Source organism: Neofelis nebulosa, chromosome 18 (genome assembly GCF_028018385.1).
Source record: "Neofelis nebulosa isolate mNeoNeb1 chromosome 18, mNeoNeb1.pri, whole genome shotgun sequence".
NCBI classification, from domain to species: domain Eukaryota; kingdom Metazoa; phylum Chordata; class Mammalia; order Carnivora; family Felidae; genus Neofelis; species Neofelis nebulosa.
In genome coordinates this window covers 26,475,493-26,502,428 of record NC_080799.1, presented here as the reverse complement: position 1 = coordinate 26,502,428, position 26,936 = coordinate 26,475,493, and the positions used below count along the sequence as shown (strand labels likewise).

Below are 26,936 nucleotides of genomic sequence, written 5' to 3'. Positions count from 1 at the left end.
ACTGAATCGTATTCTTTCGTCTGATGTAACACAGTTTATTTATCCATTTACCTACTGAAGGACATCTTGATTACTTCTGAATCTCGGCAGTTACGAATAAAGCTGATATAAACACACTTATGTGCAGGCTTTCGAGTGCATCTTGTCAATTTCTTATTAAAATACATCAAACTTACAGAAAAGAATACAAATCATAGGCTATACAGTGAACTCATCAATTTAACCTGCACACAGATCAAGAAACAGAACATGACCAGCAATGCCACAAGGTCGCTTGTGACACATTCTAAGAGTAACCTCTATCCTGACTTAACAACACCAGAAATTAGTTGTGCTGATTTTTGACATTTATACAAATGGAATCATACTGTATGTTCTCTTCTACGTCTGGCTCTTTTTTCAATTAAAAAAATGCATTAATTGCATGAATTACCACAATTACTAATGTGGTAATTACCACTATTACTATTATATGAATAGTAACTCATATAATTACTGGTAATTGCCCTTGACGGGCATTAGGTGTTTTTCCTACCAGTTTTTGGCTATCGTGGAGTGCTGTGAATATTCTCGCACTTATCTCTTGAGGACCGTATCTTTGTATTTCTGTTGGCTAGACCTGCTAGATCATAGGGATGTATGTATGTTCGGCTTCTGTGGATTTTGCTGAGTAATTTTCCAAACTGGTTGTACCAGCTTACATATGGCGCTGCTGGTGGTAGAGGGTAGTTTCTTACGCACTAAAGAAAATATGGAACTATGAAAGAGAAAAAAACACAGATGTATTTGAAATATATAAAAAATGAAAAACTTTAGGAGGACAAAAGATACCATAAACAAACATCAGATTAGAAAAATATTGGCGGGGCGCCTGGGTGGCGCAGTCGGTTAAGCGTCCGACTTCAGCCAGCTCACGATCTCGCGGTCCGTGAGTTCGAGCCCCGCGTCCGGCTCTGGGCTGATGGCTCGGAGCCTGGAGCCTGTTTCCGATTCTGTGTCTCCCTCTCTCTCTGCCCCTCCCCCGTTCATGCTCTGTCTCTCTCTGTCCCAAAAATAAATTAAAAAAAAACATTGAAAAAAAAAAGAAAAATATTGGCAAGACAGAAGACAACAAGGATTAACATATATACTACAAACCGCTCCTACAAATTGGCAAGAAAAAGACAAACAACCAAAAATTATGCAAAGACTCTATGAATAGAAACTCACAGAAGATCAACTGCAAACATGTGAAAATGTGCTCAAAATCATGAGCAGTCAGAGAAATGCAAAAATGCAATTTTTAAAAAGTAACACGTATATCACTTTATGCCCATAAATTTGCAAAAATTAAAAAGAAGGCAAAGTAATGGCAAAACGTTGATAATTGCCAAAGCTGGGTTGTGAGTATTTGGGGGTTCACTATATTATTCTATTTGTTTTCGAGATGTTTGAAAATGCCCGTAATAAAAAGACGTAAAAAGCCTAAACAAAGAAAAAAAAGAAGGCTAAGCCTATTACTGCCAGGTACCTGGGAACAAGCATACTCTCACATGGGGCTGGTGGAAATGGAAATCGTTTCGGACTTTTGTGAATGCAATCTAAAAACTATTTGGAATAAAAAATGCAGGGGCGCCTGGGTGGTTCAGTCTGTTGAGCATCTGACTTCAGCTGAGGTCACAATCTCTCATGATTCGTGGGTTCGAGCCCCACATGGGGCTCTGTGCTGACAGCTCAGAGCCTGGAGCCTGCTTTGGATTGTGTCTCCCTCTCTCTCTGCCCCTCCCCCACGTGCGCGCGCGCTCTCTCTCTCTTTTAATGTTTAACAAACATTAAAAAAATAAAAAAGTAAATAAAAGAATAAAAAATGCATGACCGCCTTGGCCTGGAAAACCCTCTCTGGGGGATCTTCCCCATGGAAATAAAGTATTTTTTTTAAGTTTATTTATTCCGAGAAAGAGACAGAGAATGAACAGGGGAGGGGCAGAGAAAGAGAGGGGGTCAGAGGATCCGAAGTGGGTTCAATGCTCACAGCAGAGAGCTGGATGTGGGGCTTTAACTCATGAACTGTAAGATCATGATCTGAGCCAAAGTCAGACACTTAACTGACTGAGCCACCCAGGCGCCCCCAAGATAAAATATTTTGTATTAAAAAACACATCGAGACATATATCTTAAAAGGCTTATAATGGTAAAGGTGTAAGGATGTTTATTTCAGCATTGTGCTCTGTGCAAGCAAGTAGAAACAAAGCACGGACCCTCCAACTGAGAAACGGCTGACCTAATTATAGAACATCCACCCATTAGGGTGATATGCAGCCACTAAAAATAATAGAGTATATTTGTTAATTTGGAAAGATTTTTATGTTATATTAAGAATATCAAGATACAGAAAACAGCATTATAGGAACCTATTTCTGTAAAACCGTGTGTGTGTGTGTCTGTGTGTGTGTATGTAAATTATTTTATACAAGCATGGGTAGAACTACAGAATGCAATATATTGGTTTGTTGACAAAGATTCTATGATAGGCTGAAGCATGTCTATCTGTATATTATACTAACCAAAGGGTAAAAGTGGCAAAAAGGAAAAAAATTTAAAAGCTTCTCCCCCCAAATCGTCTGTCTATTCCATTTATGAAAAAGTCAATGTATATATGTGAGGTGTGTATGCATTCATGTGCATATAAGTCCTTGCCCAAGCAAAGTAGCTGTTTATATACTATGCAGAGCAGTGTTAACCCCCATATTTCCATATGCTGTCAGTTCAGCCTGTAATATCTCAGCAAAATAGAAGTCCTCCCCTCATCCCCTGAGTATAAAAATAATCACCGGTAACAATATACATGACTTCTTGCTTCGCATATATGATCTTACTTAATCCGTTAACCAACTGACAAGGAGAGTTTTATTGTTCCCATTCTATAGATGAGCAAAGTTTCAGAGAAGTTAAGAATTTGCCCGAGTTTACAAAGCTAGTAAGTGAAGAGGCAGTGATTGAAACCCATGTAGCTCTGAGTCCCAGAACGTAACCTCTGTGTTGTACTTTCCTCTATGTTTCCCTTGATGTGTGTTTCAGGGGGTTCACCTTGTCTGGATAAAGGAGTCACGGGGACAGCCGCGCCTGTTATGATCTGGGTAGAAGCAGGCCTCATTGCTCATCGCCCAGCTAGCTCCCAGGCAGACCACACCAGGGTTTGAGGTCAAAGCCCCCGCTGGGATTCCTCTGCCCAAACTTGGTTCCCCTATTTCTCCTGGGAAACTTGTGGCCCGAGATCTCCTCTGGGGACTCACTCATGCTCAGATAGCGTGCTCGGTTATTTCTCTATCTTCTCCCACCCTGGCACGAGTAACCCACGGCTTACACCGGAGAGAGAGAGAGGCGACTAAGCTCCCAGAACCGGATTTGGGAGGAACATTTCCCGAGTCCTGTCGGAGCCTTCCGTCTTTGCCTCACGAGAGGCCTCTGTCGGTAGCACTTCAAACTTCAGGTTTGTGATTCCATTTGTATGACCTGCAAAGAGGCACAGTAATCCGTGCTGTTGAAGTCAGGGGATTGGCTACCCACCAAGGGAGAGGAGGAAAATAGCTTGTGACAGCGAGGAACCTCGAGGTCTGCTTGAGGGGATCTGGTTATGTTGTGTTTCTCACTGTGGGTGCTGATTGTAGGGCATTTCTTTCTTTCTTTTCTTCTTCTTCTTTTTTTTTTTTTTAATTTTTAATGTTTATTTATATTTGAGAGGGGGAGACAGAGAGAGGCAGAGAGAGGGGGAGACACAGAATCCGAAGCAGCTCCAGGCCCCAAGCTGTCAGCACAGAGCCCAACGCGGGGCTTGAACTCACGAACTGCTAGACCATGACATGAGCCAAAGTCCCACACTTAACCTGCTGAGCCACCCAGGCACTTCTGTAGAATCTTCTTCATGTATATTTCATCGGTGTGCTGGAGTGGTTCACGAGAGCCCATTGTTACATTTCCCACAATTTTGTGAGTGCCAGTTCATCACGACCATCGTCAAAAATTGAATTACATAAACCCACAATTAAATACATTACATTTAAGGCAGATGTAATAAAGACTCAAAACTCATCACTTCCTAATGATTTTAGGAAGTGACTTTAATCACTTCTCTCTGCTCTTGCGATGATTCACATCCATGGTCTCTGCACGATCCAAGTCCGATGTAATGGTTGCTCCTGCACCCTGGGTGACATGACATCAGCAGCTTGAAATCGGTCGTAGTGGCAGAATTTACACCATGGGAGCCAGCAGATGCTGCAAAGTGGGGCTTGATTTATCGTGTTGTTGATTGCCTAGCTTGAAGAAAGTGAAGGGAATGCTAATAATGCATATTACATTTAAAAGTGCTTTGTGGGGCGCCTGGGTGGCGCAGTCGGTTAAGCGTCCGACTTCAGCCAGGTCACGATCTCGCGGTCCGTGAGTTCGAGCCCCGCGTCAGGCTCTGGGCTGATGGCTCGGAGCCTGGAGCCTGTTTCCGATTCTGTGTCTCCCTCTCTCTCTGCCCCTCCCCCGTTCATGCTCTGTCTCTCTCTGTCTCAAAAAAAAAAAAAATAAAAAAAATAAAAATAAAAAAAAAAATAAATAAATAAAAGTGCTTTGTGTCTGGGAATGCTATAAAAGAAGTCAGGGAGACATTCTTCCAGTCTTGGAAACCTGTGATCTGGTTTGGCAAAGACAGTGTTCACATCATGGAAGAATGAGTGAAGTTCCAAAATACGTCTTTACTGTGTTATTTTTCACTTCCCTGTTGTTAAGGTAAATTAAAAATATCAACCAATGTGCACTTCAGAACCGCATTTGGAAAGCTGGTTGTCAAAAGTTTACCAGGACCTGGCTGGTTATATTTCTGTAAAAGGTTAAAACCAAGCAGAGAAGTCGACCTACGGATCTGTGTGCCTTTATGGTAAAAGAGTGATGGGTCTCACATATAGTAGTTTTGTTTCATTTTCTTCATAAAATATAAGAACATTGGAAAAGAAAAGTTAATTTCCCCCCAAACCAAACCTAGATGGAAGCCATGGGCTCACCCATCTTGGAAGCCTTTGGAAACGACTGTGAAGAGGCACCTGTTAGGTCCTTACCTGAGTGTGGGCTTCTCTTAGAGCTCACTGGTAAGTAGTTCTTGGACCACGTCCACGATAGTTCTTATAGTTAAGTGTTCATGTCCACTGGATGGATGACAAGAGGCTTGGTTTTAAGTGTTTCCGTTACCGTGAGAAAGGATGAAGGGGAATGCCGGCATGTAGGGGAATCCAAGACCCCTTTCCACCCACATCTTCCCCGTGAAAAGGTTTTGAAGTTCCAGCTTTGGCCTCATCACTTTGCCTTTGTTTTTTTCTCATTGGTGGCTTTGAATGGTTCTTCTGGTCTCCGTTGAGGCGGGTGTAGTGGTAAAAAGATCTGGAGCTGCTTCCTGGTATGTGCGTGTGTGTGTATGCATGTGAGTGTGTGTATGGTGTGTGTGTGTTTGAGTGTGTTTAAGTGTGTGCGCACGTGTGAGTGTGTGGCATATGCATGCATGTATGTGTATGTATGGGTAGTGTGTGTGTGTGTGTGTGTGTGTGTGAGTATGTGTGTGTGTGCACGTGTGTGGTTTAGAAGAGTTTGTTTTTAGATGGATTCGAGTCATTTGCCTCTGGAGTCATCCTTTCTCATCATTAAAATCCGGAGCTTGAGGGGCGCCTGTGTGGCTCAGTCAATTAAGTGATCCACTCTTGGTTTCTGCTCAGGTCTTGATCTCACAGTTTGTGAGTTCGAGTCCCGCATTGGGCTCTGTACTGACAGCGTGGAGCCTGCTTGGGGTTCTCTCTCCCTCTCTCTCTGCCCCTCCCCCGCTCACTCACGCATGCGCACGCTCCCTCTCTCAAAATAAATAAATAAATAAATAAATAAATAAACGTAAAAAAAAAAAAGAGAAAAGAAAATCCTGAGCACGAAGGTAAGGGTGGCTATAAAACCTACTTACAGCAGGGGGCAGCAGAGTGCAGCAGTTAAATATGTGGCATTGTACTGGCTTCAACCAATCTTTCCCATTCACTTGTGATTACACGCCTCTCTCAGCCAGAAAGTTTTTGAACACTCACCCTCAACTGTATGTAGAACTATTGATAAATTACATACATAATTCCCATCCTGAATAATAGATATATTTGTTAAAAACTATAACAAATTGAAATTAAAAATTGAGGAGATAGTGGGGCACCTGGGTGGCTCAGTTGGTCAAGCGTCTGAATCTGGCTCAGATCATGATCTCGCAGTTGTGGGTTTGCACCCCACCTTGGGTTCTCTGCTGTCAGTGCAGAGCCTGCTTGGGACCCTTTGTGTCCCTCTCTCTCTCCGTCTTCCCCACTTGTGCTCTCTCTCTCCTTCTCTCTCAAAACGAAATAACATTAAAAAAAAAAGCAAAAACAAAAAAACTGAGGAGGGGCACCTGGATGGCTCAGTCAGTTAAGCGCCTAATTTCGGGAGATCAGGTTATGATCTCCCAGGTTTGTGGGTTCCAGCCCCGTGTTGGGCTCTGCGCTGACAGCTCAGAGCCTGGAGCCTGCTTTAGATTCTGTGTCTCCCTCTCTCTCTCTCTCTCTCTCTGCCCCTCCCCTGCTCATGCTCTGTCTCTCAAAAATAAATAAACGTTAAAAAATCATTTAAAAAATAGAGGAAATGGTGACATTAACTTTAAAAAATGCGTTGTTGAGGTGTGATCAACCATGAACTGCACATATTAAAAAAGTACACAATTTAATACATTTTGACATGCGTTTATGCCTATAAAACCATCATGCAATCAAGATAGTGAACATATCCAGCATGCACAAAAGCTTCCTAGTACCCCTTTGTAATTGCTTCTTCCCACACTTCCTGCCCCACCCCCACCCCCAACAACCACCGAGCTGCTTTCTGTCACTATAGATTAGCTTGCATTTTGTGGAGTTTTATGAAAGTGGCATCAGATGAGATGTACCTTTTTGGGGGGAGGGGAGTCTGGCTCCTTTTACTCAGCATAATTATTTTGATATGATACCCATAGAGAGTCATGGATGAAAAGCATTAGGGTTGACATATACTTTTAAAATCAGATTTTGTTAATAAAATGCTTTCTACTCTCAGACTGCAGAGCTTTGGCTTTATATTCTGGACGTTAGACTTTATTTTCTTTTACACTGAACTAAACAATTATTATAATTCAATTTTTGAATAGGGAATAAATTCACATGGTCTAAAACCTAACCAGATGAGGGGTGCCTGGCTGGCTCAGTTGGTGGAGTGTGTGCCTCTGGATCCTGGAGTTATGAGTTCAAGCTCCACATTGCGTATAGAGATTACTTGAAAAGAATAAATAAAAGGAGGAGACAAGATGGCAGAACAGCATGGAAGTTTTTTTGCATCTCGCATCCATGGAATCCAGCCAGATCAACACTAAACCATCCTGCACACCTAGAAAACTGATCTGAGGATTAACACAACGATCTGCACAACCTGAACCACAGAACTCAGCAGGTACGCAGCGCTGTAAGGTGAACTGGGGGAGAGAGAAGCCTCAGAAAACAGGGAGCTGTTTTAACATGCAGAGAGGATGGAGATGGAGGGTGGGGGGAGAGTGTAGGAAAAGCACCCCCACCCAAAGCAGCTGGAGAGAAAGGAGAAAAGTGGAAACAGCTGCAGGGACTGAACTAAAAAGGGAGAAAGGAGAAAGGAGAGGGTTTAAGTTCCATTAAGACTCTATAAACAGGGGAGTGCAGAGTCTGAAACACCTCAGATCGATACCTGGTGGTGCTCTGGTGGGAAGGGTGAATCCCCAGGGGCAGAGTAGAGTCCGGGGGTCTTTGGGCCACATGGGGAGAAGCGGTTCCCCTGCTGAGAGGACACCTGGTAGGGGCTGTGTGGGTCCCCCAAAGGCAAGGCCCCAGCAGACCCTGGAGAACAACCACATTCGCTGGTGCTGGAACAAGGATGTTGAGGACGAAGCCTGGTGCCAGACGCGTGTTGTGATTTTCCATAATTCCTAAACCACTGCTGCTACACGATTGCGTGAACTTTCTCTGGGGCGGGCTGGCACTCGGCCGCAGTCTCTGGGCCTCGGCAGCAGCACGCCTTCCTGTAAACGTTCCTGGGTGCAGCTGGCACCTGGCCATTGCTTGGTGAGACCCTCCACAGAGGGGCAGAACGGGTCAAAGCCACAGTTCCTCAGAAGTGAGGGGTCGGGAAACACAGCTGCATCTGAGATAAAACTCAGGAGGGAGATTCTGCCTGGGGCTTGGTCACAGACGGTATAAAAGCGGGGAGCGGGAAGCCGAAAACAAAGGACGGGTGTGCGATTGCTGATCGGGGAGAACAGAGTTCTGATACTGGAGAGTGGGTGTCTGGGTGACACCATTTTCACCGCTCCCGCGCATGCGCATATGCACCTACAGGTGCTCCAACCATCCACCCCAGTAAGCTAAGCAGTGCCATCTAGTGGAGAACAGAGCCATTACACTAAGCCCTGCCAACGGCCAACCTCGCTCTTCAGGAACACAAGTCTCTCCGCCTGCTTAGATTATGGACTGTAGAGCGCTTCACAGTTTGACTTCTAGGGAAAATGAAGTAATTTCAATCGTATTTCACTCTGTTTTCTGGTCCATCTATTAAATTTTTTTTTCCTTTTTCTCTTTTTCATTTCTTTTTCTTGAATACAGAAAGAAATTTTTACTTTCAATTTTTATAAAAAATATTTTTCTTTAATTTTTTTCTCTATATTTTTTATGCATGTGTAAATTTTTTTCAAATCCTATTTTATTTCCATCATTTCATTTTATTCTATTTCAGGGTATTCATTTACTCAAATTTTCAAACAATTTCCTTTTTTTTCTTCTTTCCCCTTTTTTCTCTAATCTATCAAGCCCCTTTCAACACCCAGACCAAAACACATCTAGGATCTAGCATCATTTTTTGATTTTTTGTGTGTGTTTGTTTTTAATTTTTAAATTTTAATATATTTTTTAATTTTAATTTTTTTACCTCATTAATTCCTTTTCTCACTTGAAAATGATGAAATTAAGGAATTCATCCAAAAGGAAGAGCAGGAAGAAACGACAGGCAGGGACTTGACCAACACAGATACAAGCAATATGTCTAAACCGGAATTTAGAATCATGATAATAAGAATACAGTTGTAGTAAAAAATAGATTAGAATCCCTTCCTGCGGAGATAAAAGAAACAAAAGCTAGTCAGGATGAAATACAAAATGTTGTAACGGAGCTACAATCTCGAATGGATGCCATGGCAGCTAGGATGGGTGAGGCAGAGCAGAGAATCAGTGATACAGAGGACAAACTTACAGAGAATAATGAAGCAGAAAAAATAGGGAGACTAAGGCAAAAGAGCATAATTTAAGAATTAGAGAAATCAGTGACTCATTAAAAAGGAACAGCATCAGAATCATAGGGGTCCCAGAAGATGAAGAGAGAGAAAAAGGGGTAGAGGGCTATGTGAGCAAACCATAGCGGAGAACTTTCCTAACCTGGGGAAAGACACAGACATCAAAATCCAGGAAGCACAGAGGACCCCCATTAGATTCAGCAAAAACCGACCATCAACAAGGCATATCATAGTCAAATTCACAAAATACTCAGACAAGGCAAGAATCATGAAAGCAGTGAGGGAAAAAAAGTCCTTAACCAACAAGGGAAGACAGATCAGGTTTGCAGCAGACCTCTTCACAGAAACTTGGCAGGCCAGAAAGGAGTGGCAGGATATATTCAATGTGCTGAATGCAGCCAAGAATTCTTTATCCAGCAAGGCTGTCATTCAAAAGAGAAAGAGACATAAAAAGTTTCCCAGACAAACAAAAATGAAAGGAGTTTGTGACCACTAAACCAGTCTTGCAAGAAATTTTAAGGGGGACTCTCTGAGGGGAGAAAAGATGAAAAAAAAAACCCAAATAAATAAAGACCTAAAGCAACAAAGACTAGAAAGGCCCAGAGAACACCACCAGAAACTTCAAGTCTACAAGCAACATAATGGCAATAAATTAATATCTTTCAGTACTCCCTTGAAATGTCAATGGACTCAATGCTCCAATCAAAAGACATAGGGCAACAGAATGGATAAGAAAACAAGATCCATCTATGTGCTGTTTACAAGAGACCCACCTTAAACCTAAACGCACCTTCAGTTTGAAAGGAAGGGGATGGAGAACCATCTATCGGGCTAATGGTCAACAAAAGAGAGCCAGAGTAGGCATAATTATATCAGACAATCTAGAATTTAAAATAAAGACTGTATCAAGAGATGCAGAAGGGCATTATATCATAATCAAGGGGTCTATCCACCAAGAAGACCTAACAACTGTAAACATTTATGTGCCAAATGTGAGAGCACCCAAATATATAAATTGATTAATCACAACATAAAGAAACTCATTGATAATAATACCAGAGTAGTGGGGGACTTCAACACCCCACTTACAACAATGGACAGATCATCTAATCAGAAAATCAACAAGGAAACAATGGCTTTGAATGACACACTGGACCAGATGGACTTAACAGATCATCCAAAAGCAGCAGAATATACATTCTTCTCCAATGCACATGGAACGTTCTCCAGAATAGACCACATACTGGGACACAAATCAGCCCTCAACAAGTACAAAAAGATTGAGATCATACTGTGCATATTTTCAGATCACAACGCTATGAAACTCGAAATCAACCACAAGAAAAAATTTGGAAAGGTAACAGAGACTAAAGAACATCCTACTAAAGAATGAATGGGCTAACCAAGCAGTTAGAGAGGAAATGAAAAAGTACATGGGAACCAATGAAAATGATAACACCACAACCCAAAACCTCTGGGACACAGCAAAGGCGGTCATAAGAGGAAAGTATATGGTAATCCAGGCCTTCCTAAAGAAGGAAGAGAGATTTCAGATACACAACCTAACTTTACACCTTAAAGAGCTGGAAAAAGAACAGTAAATAAAACCCCAAACCAGCAGAAGACAGGAAATAATAAAGATTAGAGCAGAAATTAATGCTCTTGAAACAACAACAACAACAAAAACCCAGTAGAACAGATCAACGAAACCAGAAGATGGTTCTTTGAAAGAATTAACAAAATTGATAAGCCACTAGCCAGTTGGATCAAAAAGAAAAAGGAAAGGACCCAAATAAATAAAATCAAGAATGAAACAGGAGAGATCACAACCAACACAGCAGAAACAAAAACAATAATAAGAGAATATTATGAGCAAATATATGCCAATAAAACGGGCAATCTGGAAGAAACAGACAAATTCCTAGAAACATATATACTACCAAAACTGAAGCAGGAAGAAATAGAAAATTTGAACAGACCCATAACCAGTATAGAAATCAAATCAGTAACTAAAAAACTCCAAAAAAACAAGAGTACAGGGCCAGATGGCTTTCCAGGGTAATTCTACCAAACATTTAAGGAAGAGTTAACACCAATTCTCTTGAAGCTGTTCCAAAACATAGAAATGGAAGGAAAACTTCCAAACTCTTTTTATGAAGCCAGCATTACCTTGATTCCAAAACCAGACATTGACCCCACTAAAAAGGAGAACTATAGACCAATTTCCCTGATGAACATGGATGCATAAGTCCTCAATAAGATATTAGCCAACTGGATCCAACAATACATTAAAAAAATATTCACTACAACCAAGTGGGATTTATACCTGGGATGCAGGGCTGGTTCAATATCTGCAAAACAATTAGCGTGATTCATCACATCAATAAAAGAAAGGACAAGAGCCATATGATCCTCTCAATAGATGCAGAGAAAGCATTTGACAAAATACAGCATCCTTTCTTGATAAAAACCCTCAAGAAAGTACGGATAGAAGGATGACACCTCTAGATCATAAAAGCCATATATGAAAGGCCCAATACTAATATCATCCTTAGTGGGAAAAACTGAGAGCTTTCCCCCTAAGGTCAGGAACAAGACAGGGATATCCACTCTCACCACTGTTATTCAACATAGTGTTGGAAGTCTTAGCCTCAACAATCAGACAACACAAAGAAATAAAAGGCATCCAAATTGGCCAGGAGGAGGTCAAACTTTCACTCTTCGCATTTGACATGATACTCTATATGGAAAACCCAAAAGATTCCACCAAAAAAACCTGCTAGAACTGATTCATGAATTCAGCAAAGTCGCAGGATATGAAATCAATGCACAGAAATCGGTTGCATCCCTATACACCAACAATGAAGCAACAGAAAGAGAAATCAAGGAATCGATCCCATTTACAGTTGTACCAAAAACCATAAAATACCTAGGAAGACATTTAACCAAAGAGGTGAAAAATCTATACACTGAAAACTATAGAAAGCTTATGAAAGAGATTGAAGACACAAAAAAATGGAAAAAGTTTCCATGCTTCTGGATAGGAAGAACAAATATTGTTAAAATGTCAATACTACCCAAAGCAATCTACATATTCAACGCAATCCCTATCAAAATAGTAGCAAAATTCTTCACAGAGCTAGAACAAACAATCCTACAATTTATATGGAACCAGAAAAGACCCCGAATGGCCAAAGTAATCTTGAAAAAGAAAACCAAAGCAGGAGGCATCGCAATCCCAGACTTCAAGCTGTACTACAAAGCTGTAATCATCAAGACAGTATGGTACTGGCACAAGAACAGACGCTCAGATCAATGGAACAGAATAGAGAACCCAGAAATGGACCCACAAACAGATGGCCAACTAATCTTTGACAAAGCAGGAAAGAATATCTAGTGGAATAAAGACAGTCTCTTCAGCAAGTGGTGCTGGGAAAACTGGATGGCGACATGCAGAAATGAACCTGGACCAGTTTCTTACACTAGACACCAAAATAAACTCAACATGGATGAAAGACCTAAATGTAAGACAGGAAGCCATCACAATCCTAGAGGAGAAAGCAGGCAAAAACCTCTTTGGTCTTGGCCACAGAAACTTCTTACTGAACATGTCTGAGCATCCAGATCGCCAATAGACACATGAAAAAATGCTTGACATCACTCATCATCTGGGAAATACAAATCAAAACCACAATGGGATACCACCTCACACCTGTCACAATGGCTAACACAAACAATTCAGGCAACAACAGATGTTGGCAAGGTTGCGGAGAAAGTGGATCTCTTTTGCACTGCTATTGAGAATGCAAACTGGTGCAGCCACTCTGGAAAAACAGTATGGAGGTTTCTCAAAAAATTAAAAATAGAACTACTTTACGACCCAACAATTGCACTACTAGGCATTTATCCATGGGATACAGGTGTGCTGTTTCAAAGGGGCACATGCATCCAATGTTTATAGCAACACTATCAACAATAGCCAAAGTATGGAAAGAGCCCAAATGTCCATTGATGGATGAATGGATAAAGAAGATGTGGTATATATACACAATGGAGTATTGCTTGGCAATCAAAAAGAAAGAAATGTTGCCATTTGGAACTACGTGAATGGAACTAGAGGGTATTATGCTAAGTGAAATTAGTCAGAGAAAGACAAACATCATATGACTTCACTCATATGAGGAATTTAAGACACAGAATAGATTAACATAAGGGAAGGGAAGCAAAAATAATATAAAAACAGGGAGGAGACAAAACATAAGAGGCTCGTAAATATAGAGGACAAACAGAGGGTTGCTGGAGAGGTTGTGGGGGGGCGGATTGGGTAAGGGGCATTAAGGAATCTACTCCTGAAATCATTGTGCACTATATGCTAACTAACTTGAATGTAAATTTAAAAACAAAAATAAATAAGTAAAAAAGAGTCAATAAAATTAGGGGCGCCTGAGTGGCTCAGTCGGTTAAGAGTCTAACTCTTGGTTTCAGCTCAGGTTATGATCTCGTCGTCCATGGGTTTGAGCCCTGTGTCAGGCTCCATGCTGACAGTGTGGGGCCTGCTTGGGGTTCTTTCTCCCTCTCTCTCTGCCACTCACCTGCTTGTGTTTTCTTTCTCTCTCAAAATAAATAAATAAACTTTAAAAATAAATAAATAAATAAATACACTATTAAAAAAAAAAAAAAACCCCAAACCTAACCAGATGAAAAAGTATAAAGTGAAATTCCCCCTTCACCTGCTGTGACCCACGCACCCAAGTTGTACTGTGCCCTCCCACCTTCCGGGCAACTACTTCTATTGGTTTCTTAGGTATCTTCAAGGTGTATTTATGCAAATATGAATACATATCTGTACATATTTTTTTGTGTTCTCTCAACTTATTAAAGAAAAGATAGCATGTTTTTTCACACTGATACACCCTGTGCTGTGCTTTACTTTTTTCATTTGATATATCTTGGCGACCTGTCCATATCACTTTGTAGGAAGTGTTCCTTTTTTTAATTTTTAAATTTTTTTTATAGCTTCACTGTGTCTCATGGCTTGGTACTTTATTTAACCCGATGGACACTTGGATGGTTTCCAGGGTTTTGCTGGAAAAAAACGCTGCATCAAATAACCTTACCTCCATGCCATTTTACAAGCGCCCAAGTGTCTCTGTAACATGAATTCTTAGGAGATGAACTGCTGGGCCAGGGTATACACATTTATAATGTTGATAGATGGTGCCCGTGTGACCTCTGCAGGGGTTAGGCCACTTAACACACCCTCTCGTAATGGATGAGTATGCCTATTTCTCTACAGTCTCCACAGTGTTTACCCAACTTTTGGATTTTTTCCAATCTCAAAAATAAAAAATGGTATCTGCGTGTAGTTTTAAGTGGCATTTGTCTTCATAAGACTACAGTTCAATTGGATGCTTAGTTTTTAAAAGTCTTGCTAATCGTGAGGATTTCATAACATCATTACCAGTATCTCAAGGCCTGAAACATGCAAACCACCTGGCTTCTGTAGTTTTCTTGAGCTTTCCATGAGAACGGAGATGTTTACAAGTGTTTAGATTTTGACCCACTGCTTGTACCAGACCTGTGTTTTAACTGTTTTGACTCCAATTACATACCCAGAAATGAGGGAAACTAATAGTTTGAATTCTGTTGTCAGGAGACGAGGTAGAGCATCCGTTAAAGGGTGTACAGCGATTTTTCTTTCAGGATCTCATTATCTGACATAAGTTATTCAGTTAGATGTATTGGTTACCATGCAAGTTTGTAGCTACAAAGCCACATATACTGTGTTTCGTGGTTAATGGATAACTTTCCCTGCACTTGCTTTTTGAAGTACATATTGACTTAAGAACTCAATTTCTTGCCTACAAGTGGTCTATTGTCCTGGATGAGAGTGTCTGTTTGCCTTAACTCTTACCATGTAAGAACTACACGGTAGGATGAGACAGTATGCTAAATTCTTTGCTTCATGCCTTCCAGTGCCAAGGGAGGAATTGCTAGTTTATCTGCATGAGGCCAACTGGCCATGTATGTCTGCTGTGGCCTCTTCTGATTTAGGAAGAGCAAAGTTGGCGTGGAAAATGCTTTGGGGATGCATGCCTCACCTGTAATTCCTACTTTGGAATAGCTCTTAGAGTCCCCGCCAAAGGTGTGGACCTAGGAAGTCATGTTTGCTTCAAAGTGACCAAGACTCCTTGGCCTCAGAGTGGACCAGGCATGGATGCCTGACCCCAGCGATGTCAATAGATCTATTCACCTTAAAATCTGAATTGATGGAAGGAGAGTTTGGGAAGCCCTGGAACTATGAGATACGGTGAGATCCAGGCCAGAGCTGGTGCCGTGGAACACACAGTCAACGGCAAGTCTAAATTAGGGAGTAGACAGGCACCGGGAGCCTTTTAGAGGATGCTCACCTGCAGAAGGAGAGAGGAATACCAAGAAAGAGAAAAGCAGAGGTGGAGGATGGTCTGCCCCCAGAGGGAGCCAGGTAGCTGCCTACTCTCTGTTTCCATGAGATTCCTCTGATCCTGACACTAATACCCCTTTTCTTTACTTATTTAATGCCATTCCACAAATCCTGAGCACTTGGATTATAAATATATGGGCCGCTTATACATTGGTGACGGAAGCATAAAATCATATACATAAGTGCAGGGAATACAGTCTACTGAAACATAGGCTGTATCTCCTCGGGTTAAATATTCACATGTTCTGTGACGGAGTGGTTTCACTCTTTCTGCACCAGGAAAAACTCCTGAACAATGGACAGAGTGGTTCGTATCAGCATTGCTTTCCAGACCCGAAATCCGGATGCCCCTCGGGGGGAGAGCGGATGAATCAACTGTGCTATAATCACACCGTGAGTACTGTCAGCAGCCCACACCATGAATTTCAAGGACCTGCCACGACACGCCCGAACGTCAGTGGCGTGACATGAAGTGAAAAAGCACAAGGCTGGGACCGTGTTTGTTTCGTTCTCGGCTCTGACCCTCTCGTCCGGGACTGGCCTGCGCAGTAACTATTGCTCACGTGAACCAGTAGGAGGAACAGAGCTTGTGTGGGGGAATTGTTGATTAAACCCCGGAGACACCGTGGCCTCTTCTCCCTGCCCTCTCATTGGCCCCACCCACTTGTTCCTTTCCTTCCTGCGCCTCACCTCCTTCCTCCCCACCTCCCCATAGGAGATGACCCAGCACTAGTTTTTAGATTTGCTGTAATTTTTCACTGACTCTAGACCCTTGGACTCTGATTTAAATAGCCTGAGGTTGGGCCCCTGGCATCTGGCATTAAAAAAAAAAATACCAGGTGATTCCAATGTGTGGCCAGGTCACACGTTTCCTTTCCTGGGGGTGTCGCTGTGTTGTTGTTTGTTTTTATATGAGCATGTGTTGAAACCTCAGCAAATGAGAACTAAGGGGAAGTCTGCTGGGAAAGGCTTCTAAGACAGATTCCTTTCTCTTAACGAGGCACCCCCATGTATATATACATATATGTGTCTAAGCAACTCTGGGTGATTCATGTGAAGGTGGGGGCAACACTGGTTGCTGCTAGGAATGATTGCAGGACAGGGGCTATCAGGAGAAGCCTCACTATTGTCCAGGAATGCCAGTGTTGCCCCAGTTGCCTCCAACCCTTGGGGTGCCTGAAGACTATGGGGTTCAGTGGACAGACGGGGAGAATGGCCTCAGCCTAGCTCCGAGCCACACCTCCCGGCTGGGTTCCATACAGCCTGAGCTTAGAGGTGCAGGAAGTTGCCCCCCGCTCTGGGGACACCACGTCCTGTATCTGCCTGTCGACTGAAGACATCATCTACCCTCTCCATTGTCTCTCTCTCTCCTCCAGTCGTACCTCCCCCTTGCCCTGCTCACTTCTCTGTTCCATAAGTTTCCTGTCTTAGCCCCGTTCCCCGGAGGCAGAACCAGAGACCGGGATTCCTGTTTGTGTGATTCGTTAAGAAAGTGAGGGAAGCAGAATAGGGCAGAGAATAAAAGTCAAGACAAGACTATGGTCTCAGCTGGGGCGCCTGGGCAGCTCAGTAGGTTAAGTGTCCGACTTTGACTCAGGTCATGATCTTGTGGTCAGTGTGTTCGAGTCCTGTGTAGGGCTCTGTGCTGACAGCTCAGAGCCTGGAGCCTGCTTTGGTTTCTGTGTCTCCCTCTCTCTGCCCCGCCCCTGCTCGTGCTCTGTCTCTCTCTCTCAAAAATAAACATTAAAAAAAAAAAAGGACAATGTGGTCTCAGCTGAAGGCCAGCTTCTTTCTGATTCTACAAAAAAAAAAAAGCAGCTCTGGAGCACAAATTCAGCACAAAGCAAATTCCACCTTGAGGCAAAGGGGTGGTGGGGCTGTGTGCCAATGGCTGAACTTGGCCTCTGGAGTGTGTGTGTATAACCTCTCAGGAGGCATGCCTTTTTTCTGAGTAAGGGCAGTTTTCAGGAAAGGGGGCATCATGAGTTATGAGCTGGTACTCACAGCAGCTGGGGACAGGTTAAGGCCATCTGAGTAGGACACAAAGAGAAATCTGTGTGGTTCTCCCTTCACAGATGCAAAAAGGCAGATAGGGAGGGGTGTGTGTGTGAGCGTGTGTGTGAAATTGAGAGAGACAGAGAGACAGAATCCTTTCCCAGTCTGAGAGGCTGAGGGGAAGGACATTCTCTTAAATTCTTTTTTTTTTAAGTTTATTTATTTTGAGACAGAGAGCGAGAGAGCAGTAAGAGCGAGGGAAGGGCAGAGAGAGAGGGAGAAGGAGAATCCCGAGCAGGTTCCTCACTGTCAGCACACAGAGTCCGACAAGGGGATCGATTTCACAAACAGTGAGATCATGACCTGAGCTGAAGTCTAGAGCCTGACACTTAATCAACTGAGCCACCCAGGTGCTCCAATTCTTTTTTTTTAATAGCAACTTTACTGGGGTATTAATTCACATACTATATAATCTATCCATGTGAAGTATACTATTGAGTGTTTTTTAGTTTATTCAGAGTTGTGAGACCATCACTGCCATCAGTTTTAAAACTTTTCATCACCCACCCCAACAAGATGTCCTCTGCCTTCTATCGGTCACTCCCCATCTCCCACTAGCCTCTCCCCCTTGGACAGCCCAGCCCCCCCCCCCCCCATGGAACCACCAATCTACTTTCTCTATGGATTTGCCTATTCTTAATGTTACATATAAATGGAATCACACAGCATGTGGTCCTTTGCGTTTAGCTTTTCTCACTTAGCTTGTTTCCAATGTTCATCCATGTTATAGCATGTACTGATACTTCCTTTCTTTTCATTGCTGAGTTGTAAACCATTGTGTGGATACACCATGTTTTATCCATTCATCAGCTGTTTCCCTCTTTTGGTTTTCTGTGAATATAGATTTTCATTTCTATATACCCAAGAGAGACACTGCTGCCTCAGCCAGATTACTCTTACACCATCCTGTAATGACTCCTGATGTCAAGCTCTCCAGCATTGTACTACGTCATACCCCTTCCCAAACTCGATTCTTTAGCCTTCTCGCCCGAAAACCAGTGTGGCTTTAGTTCTGAGATTCCCTCCCCAGATGGACAAACTTGTCCCAAGGGTCTGCCAGAATGATGGCTTGGTACTGGTGAGTTAAAGCCAGTTCTTCCTATTGCCATCCATTGGCTTCAAGATCCTCCAGACAATACGCCCCACTGGGTTCTTGTTTATGCTAGTCATTGTGCCCAATTCTCCTTTTCCTGGAGAGCTCTGAAGAGAAAGCATATTGGTCTTTTAGTGAAGCAGACCTGTGGAGAATGCAGAATTATAATCTAGAGCGGATTAGCAAACAATGGCCTTGTGGGTCAAACCCAGACAGCTGCCGGTTTCTGTATGGCCCACAAGCTAAGAATAGTTTTCACATTTTTGGGGGTTTTTTTTGTTTGTTTTATTAAAAAAATTTTAATGTTTATGTATTTTTGAGAGAGACAGTATGAGCAGGGGAGGTGCAGGGGAAAGAGAGGGAGACAGAGGCTCCAAAGCAGGCTCTGCGCTGACAGCACAGAGCCTGATGTGGGGCTCAAACTCACAAACCACGAGATCATGCCCTGAACTGGAGTCGGATGTCCAAGGGACTGAGCCACCCAGGTGCCTGGTTTTCATTTTTAGATGGCTGGAAAGAAAAGAATAATGCCTTGTGCCCCAAGGAAATTATATGAGTTTCAAATTTAGTGTCCATAAGTGAAGTTTTATTAGAACACAGACAGGTCTAGGGTGCCTGGTTGGCTCAGTCAGTTAAGTGTCTGACTTCAGCACAGGTCACGATCCTGAGGTTTGTGAGTTCAAGCCTCACATCAGACACTCTGCTGACAGCTCAGAGCCTGGAGCCTGCTTCAGATTCTGTGTCTCCCTCCCTCTCTCTCTCTGCCCCTCCCCTGCTAATGCTCTGTCTCTCTCTCAAAAATGAATAAACATTAAAAAATATTTTTTTTTAAAGAACACAGGTCTCTTTGCTCAAGTAAAGTCTATGGCTGCTTTTGCCCTACAATTCTGCAGATGAAATTCTCCCCAGAGCATCTCTCCTTTAATTTTATTTTTTTAAGATTTTATTTTTTAAGTAATCTCTATACCCAACGTGGGGCTCAAACTCACAACCCCAAGATCAAGAGTCACATGCTCCACCAACTGAGCCAGCCGGGCACCCCACCATCTCCCCTTTAAGTGCTCCCCCTCAAAAGATGTTGCCAGGTATACGGTGAAGTTGATTTAAACTCTACTTATGTGCATGAAGCACGAACGGGTCCTAGCATATAGTGTTTTCCTCTAGGCTTGTGATGATAGTGTGTGGATGGGAGTTGTTAATTACTCTCTGGCCTAACTTACCTTCCGGGAGCGCTGACTCAGAGATTAAGGCTGGAGAAGCTCTTTCCAAGATCAACATCCCACACTGGCCTGAGGTGGTTATTGCAGATCCCAGGGACTCTCAGCCCCTCCTGGGTTCAGGACCTAACCCGAACTACACTCACAGCCTCACTCACAGCTGTGGACAGGAGTGGTTGCTGGGCTTCATTAGGGAGCAGTGTGGTTTCCCGAACGCTTCAGTCCTTGGGGGACATCTGGAAGGGAATCAGGCCTTTCTTATGCCAGTTGTTCAGTCCTTGGAGTATCTGAAAGAGAAGTAAGCACTTCTTAGATCAATATTTTCAAGGCCGAGCTGATCCAAGCCTTTGCACGGAGGCTTTGACTAGAGATTCACTATTTTTCCAGCTTCTCTCTCTCCAGGGTGGCTATGAACTTGAACCCTTGTAATAAATGGCTTATATATTTTTTCCTCTTGGAAATTGGTGTAAATGTGTGATTATGATGGGGGAAGATGGGATAATGATAGATTTAAACCTGGACACCTGTGGTGCCCATTCTTTTACAGCTGAGTTTCTCAACCTTTTGTTCATTACTTCCCTCACTTAAGGAGCATTTTTAGACTATTTTTCCTAATCGTGAGATTTTAAGGCTATGAAATTTTAATACCACAGAGACACTATATATCTATTTATGCACTATATGTACATTTGTGTTTTATACATAAAAAGAATAGGATTCTTTGCCCCTTTGGGGGGATATGTGCCCTGCCGAGGACACATGATTTACAAATAGTTCATAACCACCCCCCTGGCAGCCTCCATCGTGTGAAAGCGGGAAGCAGGCAGTCTAGCAGGTGCTTTTAGGAGTGTGAGCTTATCATGTACACTGTGTTTCACAAAGTGCTTGGCTCATGGTGAGTACTAGAAAAAAGAGAGCCTTTGTTGTTGTTACCATGATTATTACATTAAGCTTGGTCACGGTGATGTTTGTAACCTCCTCACTGGACTGTGGATTCCCATGGTGTTTGAGGGCTGGCCCGAGGTCCAAGGCCTTCCAGCCTGGAACTTCTACCGGGGCACCACGGGATACATAAGGACGTGAACCAAGCCAGGTGGGGACTGTGCCCAGTGGACAGGCTGAGATGCCCCAATTACACATAGGACCTGTGCTCCAGGTACAGCCAAGGTAAGGGGGTCTAGTGGCTTCTTAAACTTCTGATTTCTCAGAAGCTGGGAACTGGATTTCTGGTTAAATCTCCTGATTTTTAAGCAGTGACTCCATTAAGCATCAACAATTACGTTGCGTCGACAGAACAGAAGAGGTGCAACGCAGTCACACTGGCTTGTCCAGGGTTAACCGCATAGCTGAGGCCCCCATCCAGTCCTTCCACATCCAGTGATTTTCCCACTCAAACCAGCTGCCCTCATCCGCTCACGACCCTTCCCACTCCACTCTTCTTCGGGGGTCCTTCAACGTCTCTTCTGCCCGGCCCTCCTGCCCAGGGAAGGGGCCCCTAGCTGGGACTGGGACAAATGGGTCCAGCTCCCCTCCCCACCCCCCCGGCCCCCTTCCCAGAAGGACGTGGATTCTGTCTGTGGATGATAAAGTCGGAACCCCCAGCCTTACTCACCGGGAGCCGTGAGTGGGGGCCCTGCCCGGGGGACTCGCGTCGCGTGTCCCGCGGCGTGAGAACGCAGAGCTGGCCTGGCGGGCGTGGGGCAGGCGGGGCCCTGGCAACCTCACCACCTCGGGATGAAACGCCCCGTTGTTCGCGCCGCCCCTCTGACCCCGCCACCCCAGGCATTGTTTTCTGTTCGCCCGGGTCGCGGGTGGGAGGCGAGGCACGCGGGGGTTCCCGAGCCTGGCTCCGCGCCAGGCCTGCGCCCTTCGGCCCTGGGGTCACGGGGGCGGCCGCGCCCGGGAGCGGGAGGCTAGCGCGCGGGGCCGGGCGGCTCAGCAGGCGCAGCCATGGGCTCCCTCGGCTCCCACGCCGCGCGCATCCCCGACGCGGACAGCATCCGGCGGGAAACCGGCTGTGAGCGGGGCGCGGGGCTCTGACCCGAAGATGCGGGGGGTCCGGGGAGATGGGGCGGGCCCGGAGGGCGCCCGGGATCGCAGGCGCGGGCTCCCGGGGCTCCCGGGGCTCCCGTGGTCCAGGTCTGGGGCGCGTCAGGGCCCCGGGCTTGGCGGCCAGGTGTCCTCGAGCCCGGCAGGGGTGCGGGGGGGGGGGGCGGAGAGGGGAACAGGAGGGAGGCGGCTGGCGTCGGCTCCTCGGGTCTCCGGCGGGAGCGCAGGGACACGGCTCCGGGCGTCGTCACGCCCCCTGCAGCCCGGCCGCGCGGCCCCGGGTCCCCGGCGAGCGTCCCCTCCGGCGAATCCCGGTTCCCTCCCACGGCCCGGGACCGCCCGGGGAGGGTCCAGTGGCGGGTCCCGAGCGCCCTCGGCCGCATCACCCTTCCGCCTTCCGTCCCGCAGTCTCGCAGGCCAGTCTGCTCCGCCTCTACCACCGGTTTCGGGCACTGGACAGGAACAAGAAGGGCTACCTGAGGTGAGGGGGCGCTCGCCTTAGGACCCGCCACGTCTGCCTCTCTGATCCCTTCCTCTCTTTAACCCTCCGTCTACCCCTCCGACTTTGACTCGACAGCCGCATGGATCTGCAGCAGATTGGGGCTCTGGCCGTGAACCCCCTGGGAGAACGCATTATAGACAGCTTCTTCCCTGATGGGTGAGGCCTCGCTGGGGGCGGGGAGATGGAGGGAAAAACTTGGTGTGTGTGTGTGGGGGGGGGGGGGGGGGTGGGGATCTAACGGAGACAGAGGGAGGGCCAAAGCGACCACTGCATCTCCCCCACCCCAGGAATCTGCGTCTGGATTTCCCAGGCTTTGTCAGAGTCCTGGCTCATTTTCGCCCCATCGATGATGAGGACCCAGGAATTCGAGACCCCAAGGAACCTGAACCCCTCAACAGCAGAATGAACAAACTTCGCTGTGAGTTTGTGGAGACCCACCTCTCCCCAAGTGAGACCCTTGGTATACCACACCGGTGAGAGGCCCCAGGCACCTCCCTCTCTTAGCGGGCCTATAGAGGACCTCCCCTCCTCCTCCTCCAGGGTGACCTGCTGGGAAGAACCAGGGGTTCTTCCTCTGGAAGAGAACCAGAACCTTTTCCCTCCTCCATTCTCTTCCAGTCGCATTTCAGCTCTATGACCTGGACCGGGACGGAAAGATCTCCCGGCACGAGATGCTACAGGTTGGAAGGACGCAAGGACCAGAGATGTGATGTGTGGAGCGTGGGTGGTCGAAGGGAAAGGTTGCGGGGGGGGGGGGGGGGTGGGGGGGGGCGGTGCAGATGACTGGCCCATGGTGGTCGCAGATGATTGGGGTATTGAGTGAGAAACAGGGATTGGGTGAGGTCTATGGAAATGGGATGGGGAACAGTTGGGCATGAGGTTGGAAATAGATCAGTGGTTCTTTTTAAAAGTTTATTTATTTATTTTGAGAGAGAGAGAGAGAGAGAGAGAGAGCCCGCATGCACAAGTGTGATTGGAGTAGGGGCAGAAAGAGAGAAAGAGAGTCCCAAGCAGGCTTCCCACTGTCAGAGCAGAGCTCAAGGCAGGGCTTGATCTCACCAACCACGAGATCATGACTTGAGCCCAGACTAAGAGTCCGTGGCTTAACCCCAACCGAGCCACGCAGACGACCCAATAGATCAGTGGTTCTTGAACGGGGGCGATCTTGCCTTTTGAGTGACCTTGGCAATATCTAGAGATATTTTTGGTCGTCACACCCGGGGGCGGGGCAGCACTACTGCCATCTAGTGGGTAGAAGTCAAAAATGCTGCTAAACATCTTTCCATACACAGGATAGCCCCCGTTTCCCCCCACAGCAAGGAGTTAACTGGCCCCAAATGTCAACAGTGCTGAGATTCAGAAACTCTGGAATAGATGTTGTGAGGGGGGTGGGTGGGTAGAATGGGGAATAGTGGGAGGTTGCGGTGGGGGATGGGAGGAGGTTGGGTTCTAAGGCTTGGGGTTGGGTGATGAGTTTGGGTATACTACTGAGGTGAGTGTGGGATAGTGAGGGACAGGCGGGGGTTTGAGTGGAGAAGCAGTAGGGGAAATTACTGGGGGGAGATGCTAGGGAGTGAAGAAGTGGATGAGGGGAAGATTACAAAATTGGTAGTAACATTTGGGATGATGCGGGCAAGGTTTGAGGGATGGGGTTGACTCCTCTGGTGCCCTCCGCACCTCCCAGGTCCTCCGGCTGATGGTTGGGGTGCAGGTGACAGAAGAGCAGTTGGAGAGCATCGCCGATCGCACGGTGCAGGAAGCAGATGAAGATGGAGATGGGGCCGTGTCCTTCCTGGAGTTCACCAAGGTCACAATGCCCTCAGGCCTGGGGAGTGGATGTCAGGAGGCCCTGGGACAGATGCACTTGGGAAAGGCAGTTAGAAGGAGGTGGGCGGAAGGAGAGGGGCAGCCAAGGAGGGGTGTAGCGTTGGGGATGGGAGAGGAGGTTGAAAGCCTAGAGGACTGGGCTCTTGACCACCACCCATCCCCCCCCCCCCCCCCACAGTCCTTGGAGAAGATGGACATCGAACAGAAAATGAGCATACGGATCCTGAAGTGACCCCCTTTGTGCCTTTGGCTGCCTTACACAGACCAGTTCAGCCCGGGATTTGTCTTCAGCCCCTGCAGAGGCAGGGCCCCAGTAAACTATATTCTTGTGTCTAAGCTAAACTCTCTTTGGGGCCAAGGAAGGCAAGCTGGAAGCGTGTGTACCAAATAAAGTCTAGCTCATTTGATGTCAGATTTGTGAATCAGCCAGTGATCTTGTGGTTGCAAGCCACTGAAAACCCAATTTAACGTGAGTTAAGTAAAAAAGGGATTTTATGGACTCACATAATTAAAAGGTTTGAAAGTATCTTCAATATACTGGAAAAGTCTGGAGGTGTCTTCAGGCACAGTTAGTGTCAAAGGACTTCTGTCATGCTATTAGGACTCAGTTATTAATTTCCCTCAATCAGCTTTCGTGTTGGCTTTATTCTCAGGGGCCTCTTTCCTCATGGGGGAGGATGGCCACCAGCAGCTCCAGGCTCCCATCCTACTAGCCTAGTAATCCAGTGGGAAGGGATTTCCTTTTTCAGTAATTCTAAGCGGAGTGTCATTGGCCTACGTGCATTCTTGTCCCTAGTGCCAGGGAAATGGAGTGCTCGAATTGGCCTGGCCTGTGTCATGGGCTAACTGCTAAAGCCAGAAAATAAAGCCTGTAGACTCAGGGTGAGGTAAGGACTAGTTGCTTAAAGGAGAATGAAGTGTCATGATCAGAAGAAGGGGGGATGATGCCAGTCAGGCAAAACAAGAGGTGTCCATTACTGTTAGGTTGACCCAATGGAGGGATTCTTGAAGTCTGACTTTTTAAATGGCTTTTCACTGATTCCATGGGTGCATGCCAGTGTGTTGGTGGCAGGCAGGTGGGGGAAGAGATGGTGTAAATGTAATGAACAACACATACCTTCCTGGGGTATGAAATTATGCAGATTTGGAGAAGAATTCCATTTTTTCGTGACAAGTTCCAATACTGATATATCACAGAATAGAGTATAAAAATCACATAAAACTGTGAGATTCTGGGGTGCCTGGGTGGCTCAGTTGGTTGAGCATACCAGTCCTGATTTTGACTCAGGTCATGATCCCAGGGTCATGGGATGGAGCCCTGCACTGGGCTCCATGCTGAGCATGGAGTCAACTTAAGATTCTCTTTCTTCCCATATGCTCCTCTCTCCTGCTCTCTCTCTAAAACAAACAAACAAACAAACAAACAAACAAACAAAACCACCTGTGAGATTCTATGCTATAGCAAAGCACTCTGGCTGTACCTATAGGAGATGCTATTGGTGCCCTGCCCATATCTCCTTCCAGGGCTGTGCTGGACTTGTCTTGTATCAACACATGAGTCAACCATGCGCATGGCTTCCAACTCTGCTTTCAGTAACATCACATTGGTAGCTTGAATTGGCTGTAGTGGGGATATTTACAGCATGGACATTGGCAAATACAACAGGTCAGTGCTTTTTTGCTGAGGAGAGCCCACTGTTAAACATTTATCAGCACACCACCTGCTCGGCTTTCACCATTACTGAACATGTTAGTGGCTTTTTTTTACATCAGCTTTATTGAATTGTACTTGGTGCACAAAATTTTTTTTTTTTACATCAGCTTTATTGAATTGTACTTGGTGCACAAAATTAATGTGTGCAATTTGATGAATTTGGACATAGGTATACACTCAAATTACTATCACCACAATCAAGATAATAAACATCCATCATCTCCAAAATTTCCTCGTATCACTTGTGGTATCTGTGTGTGTGTGTGTGTGTGTGTGTGTGTGTGTGTGTGTAGTGTGGTTAGAACACTTAACATGAGATCTACCGGCTTAACAAATTCTGAAGTGTATAACACCATATCGTTACCTATAGGCACAGTGCTGTACGGAAGATCTCTGGGACTTTACTCATCTTGGATAACTGTAACTTTATACCTGTTGAACAACAGCTTGTCTCCTGCTCCTTGCCCACCCCTTGATGACGACCATTCTATTGTCTACTTCTATGCTTTTGACTCTGAGATGCCTCACATGAGAGGAATCATATGGTATTTCTTTCTGTGATTCACTTGTTTCACTGAGCGTAATACCCTCTAGGCTCATCCACATTGTCACAAATGATAGAATGTCTTTCTTTTTTGGGACCAAATAATATTCCATT

General features: G+C 45.2%; 1 protein-coding gene and 1 long non-coding RNA gene across 2 annotated transcripts; one reads left to right on the top strand and one right to left on the bottom strand.

Moving 5' to 3' along the window:
* Positions 1–628: 628 nt before the first annotated feature.
* LOC131501017 (uncharacterized) lies at positions 629–21,964 on the bottom strand. The gene is made up of 3 exons (XR_009256573.1): positions 21,799–21,964; positions 20,190–20,473; positions 629–757 (listed from the first exon to the last, which is right to left on the bottom strand). It is a non-coding gene; the product is annotated as an uncharacterized LOC131501017 (long non-coding RNA).
* A 38-nt stretch (positions 21,965–22,002) lies between these two features.
* Positions 22,003–24,976, top strand: CHP2 (calcineurin like EF-hand protein 2). The gene is made up of 7 exons (XM_058710698.1): positions 22,003–22,203; positions 22,644–22,716; positions 22,813–22,893; positions 23,025–23,155; positions 23,356–23,417; positions 24,422–24,544; positions 24,743–24,976. Exons 1-7 carry the CDS (start codon positions 22,137–22,139, stop codon positions 24,794–24,796), a joined length of 591 nt encoding a protein of 196 aa, XP_058566681.1. The 5' UTR covers positions 22,003–22,136; the 3' UTR covers positions 24,797–24,976.
* The last annotated feature ends 1,960 nt before the right edge of the window (positions 24,977–26,936 follow it).

What these genes read in the sequence shown, in the direction of transcription:
- CHP2 (XM_058710698.1), top strand. Translation starts at nt 22,137, where the DNA reads ATGGGCTCCCTCGGCTCCCACGCCGCGCGCATCCCCGACGCGGACAGC. An exon ending in GACAGCTTCTTCCCTGATGG is followed by an intron (nt 22,894 to 23,024) that starts GTGAGGCCTCGC and finishes CCCCCACCCCAG; the next exon opens with GAATCTGCGTCTGGATTTCC. An exon ending in CCCGGCACGAGATGCTACAG is followed by an intron (nt 23,418 to 24,421) that starts GTTGGAAGGACG and finishes CGCACCTCCCAG; the next exon opens with GTCCTCCGGCTGATGGTTGG.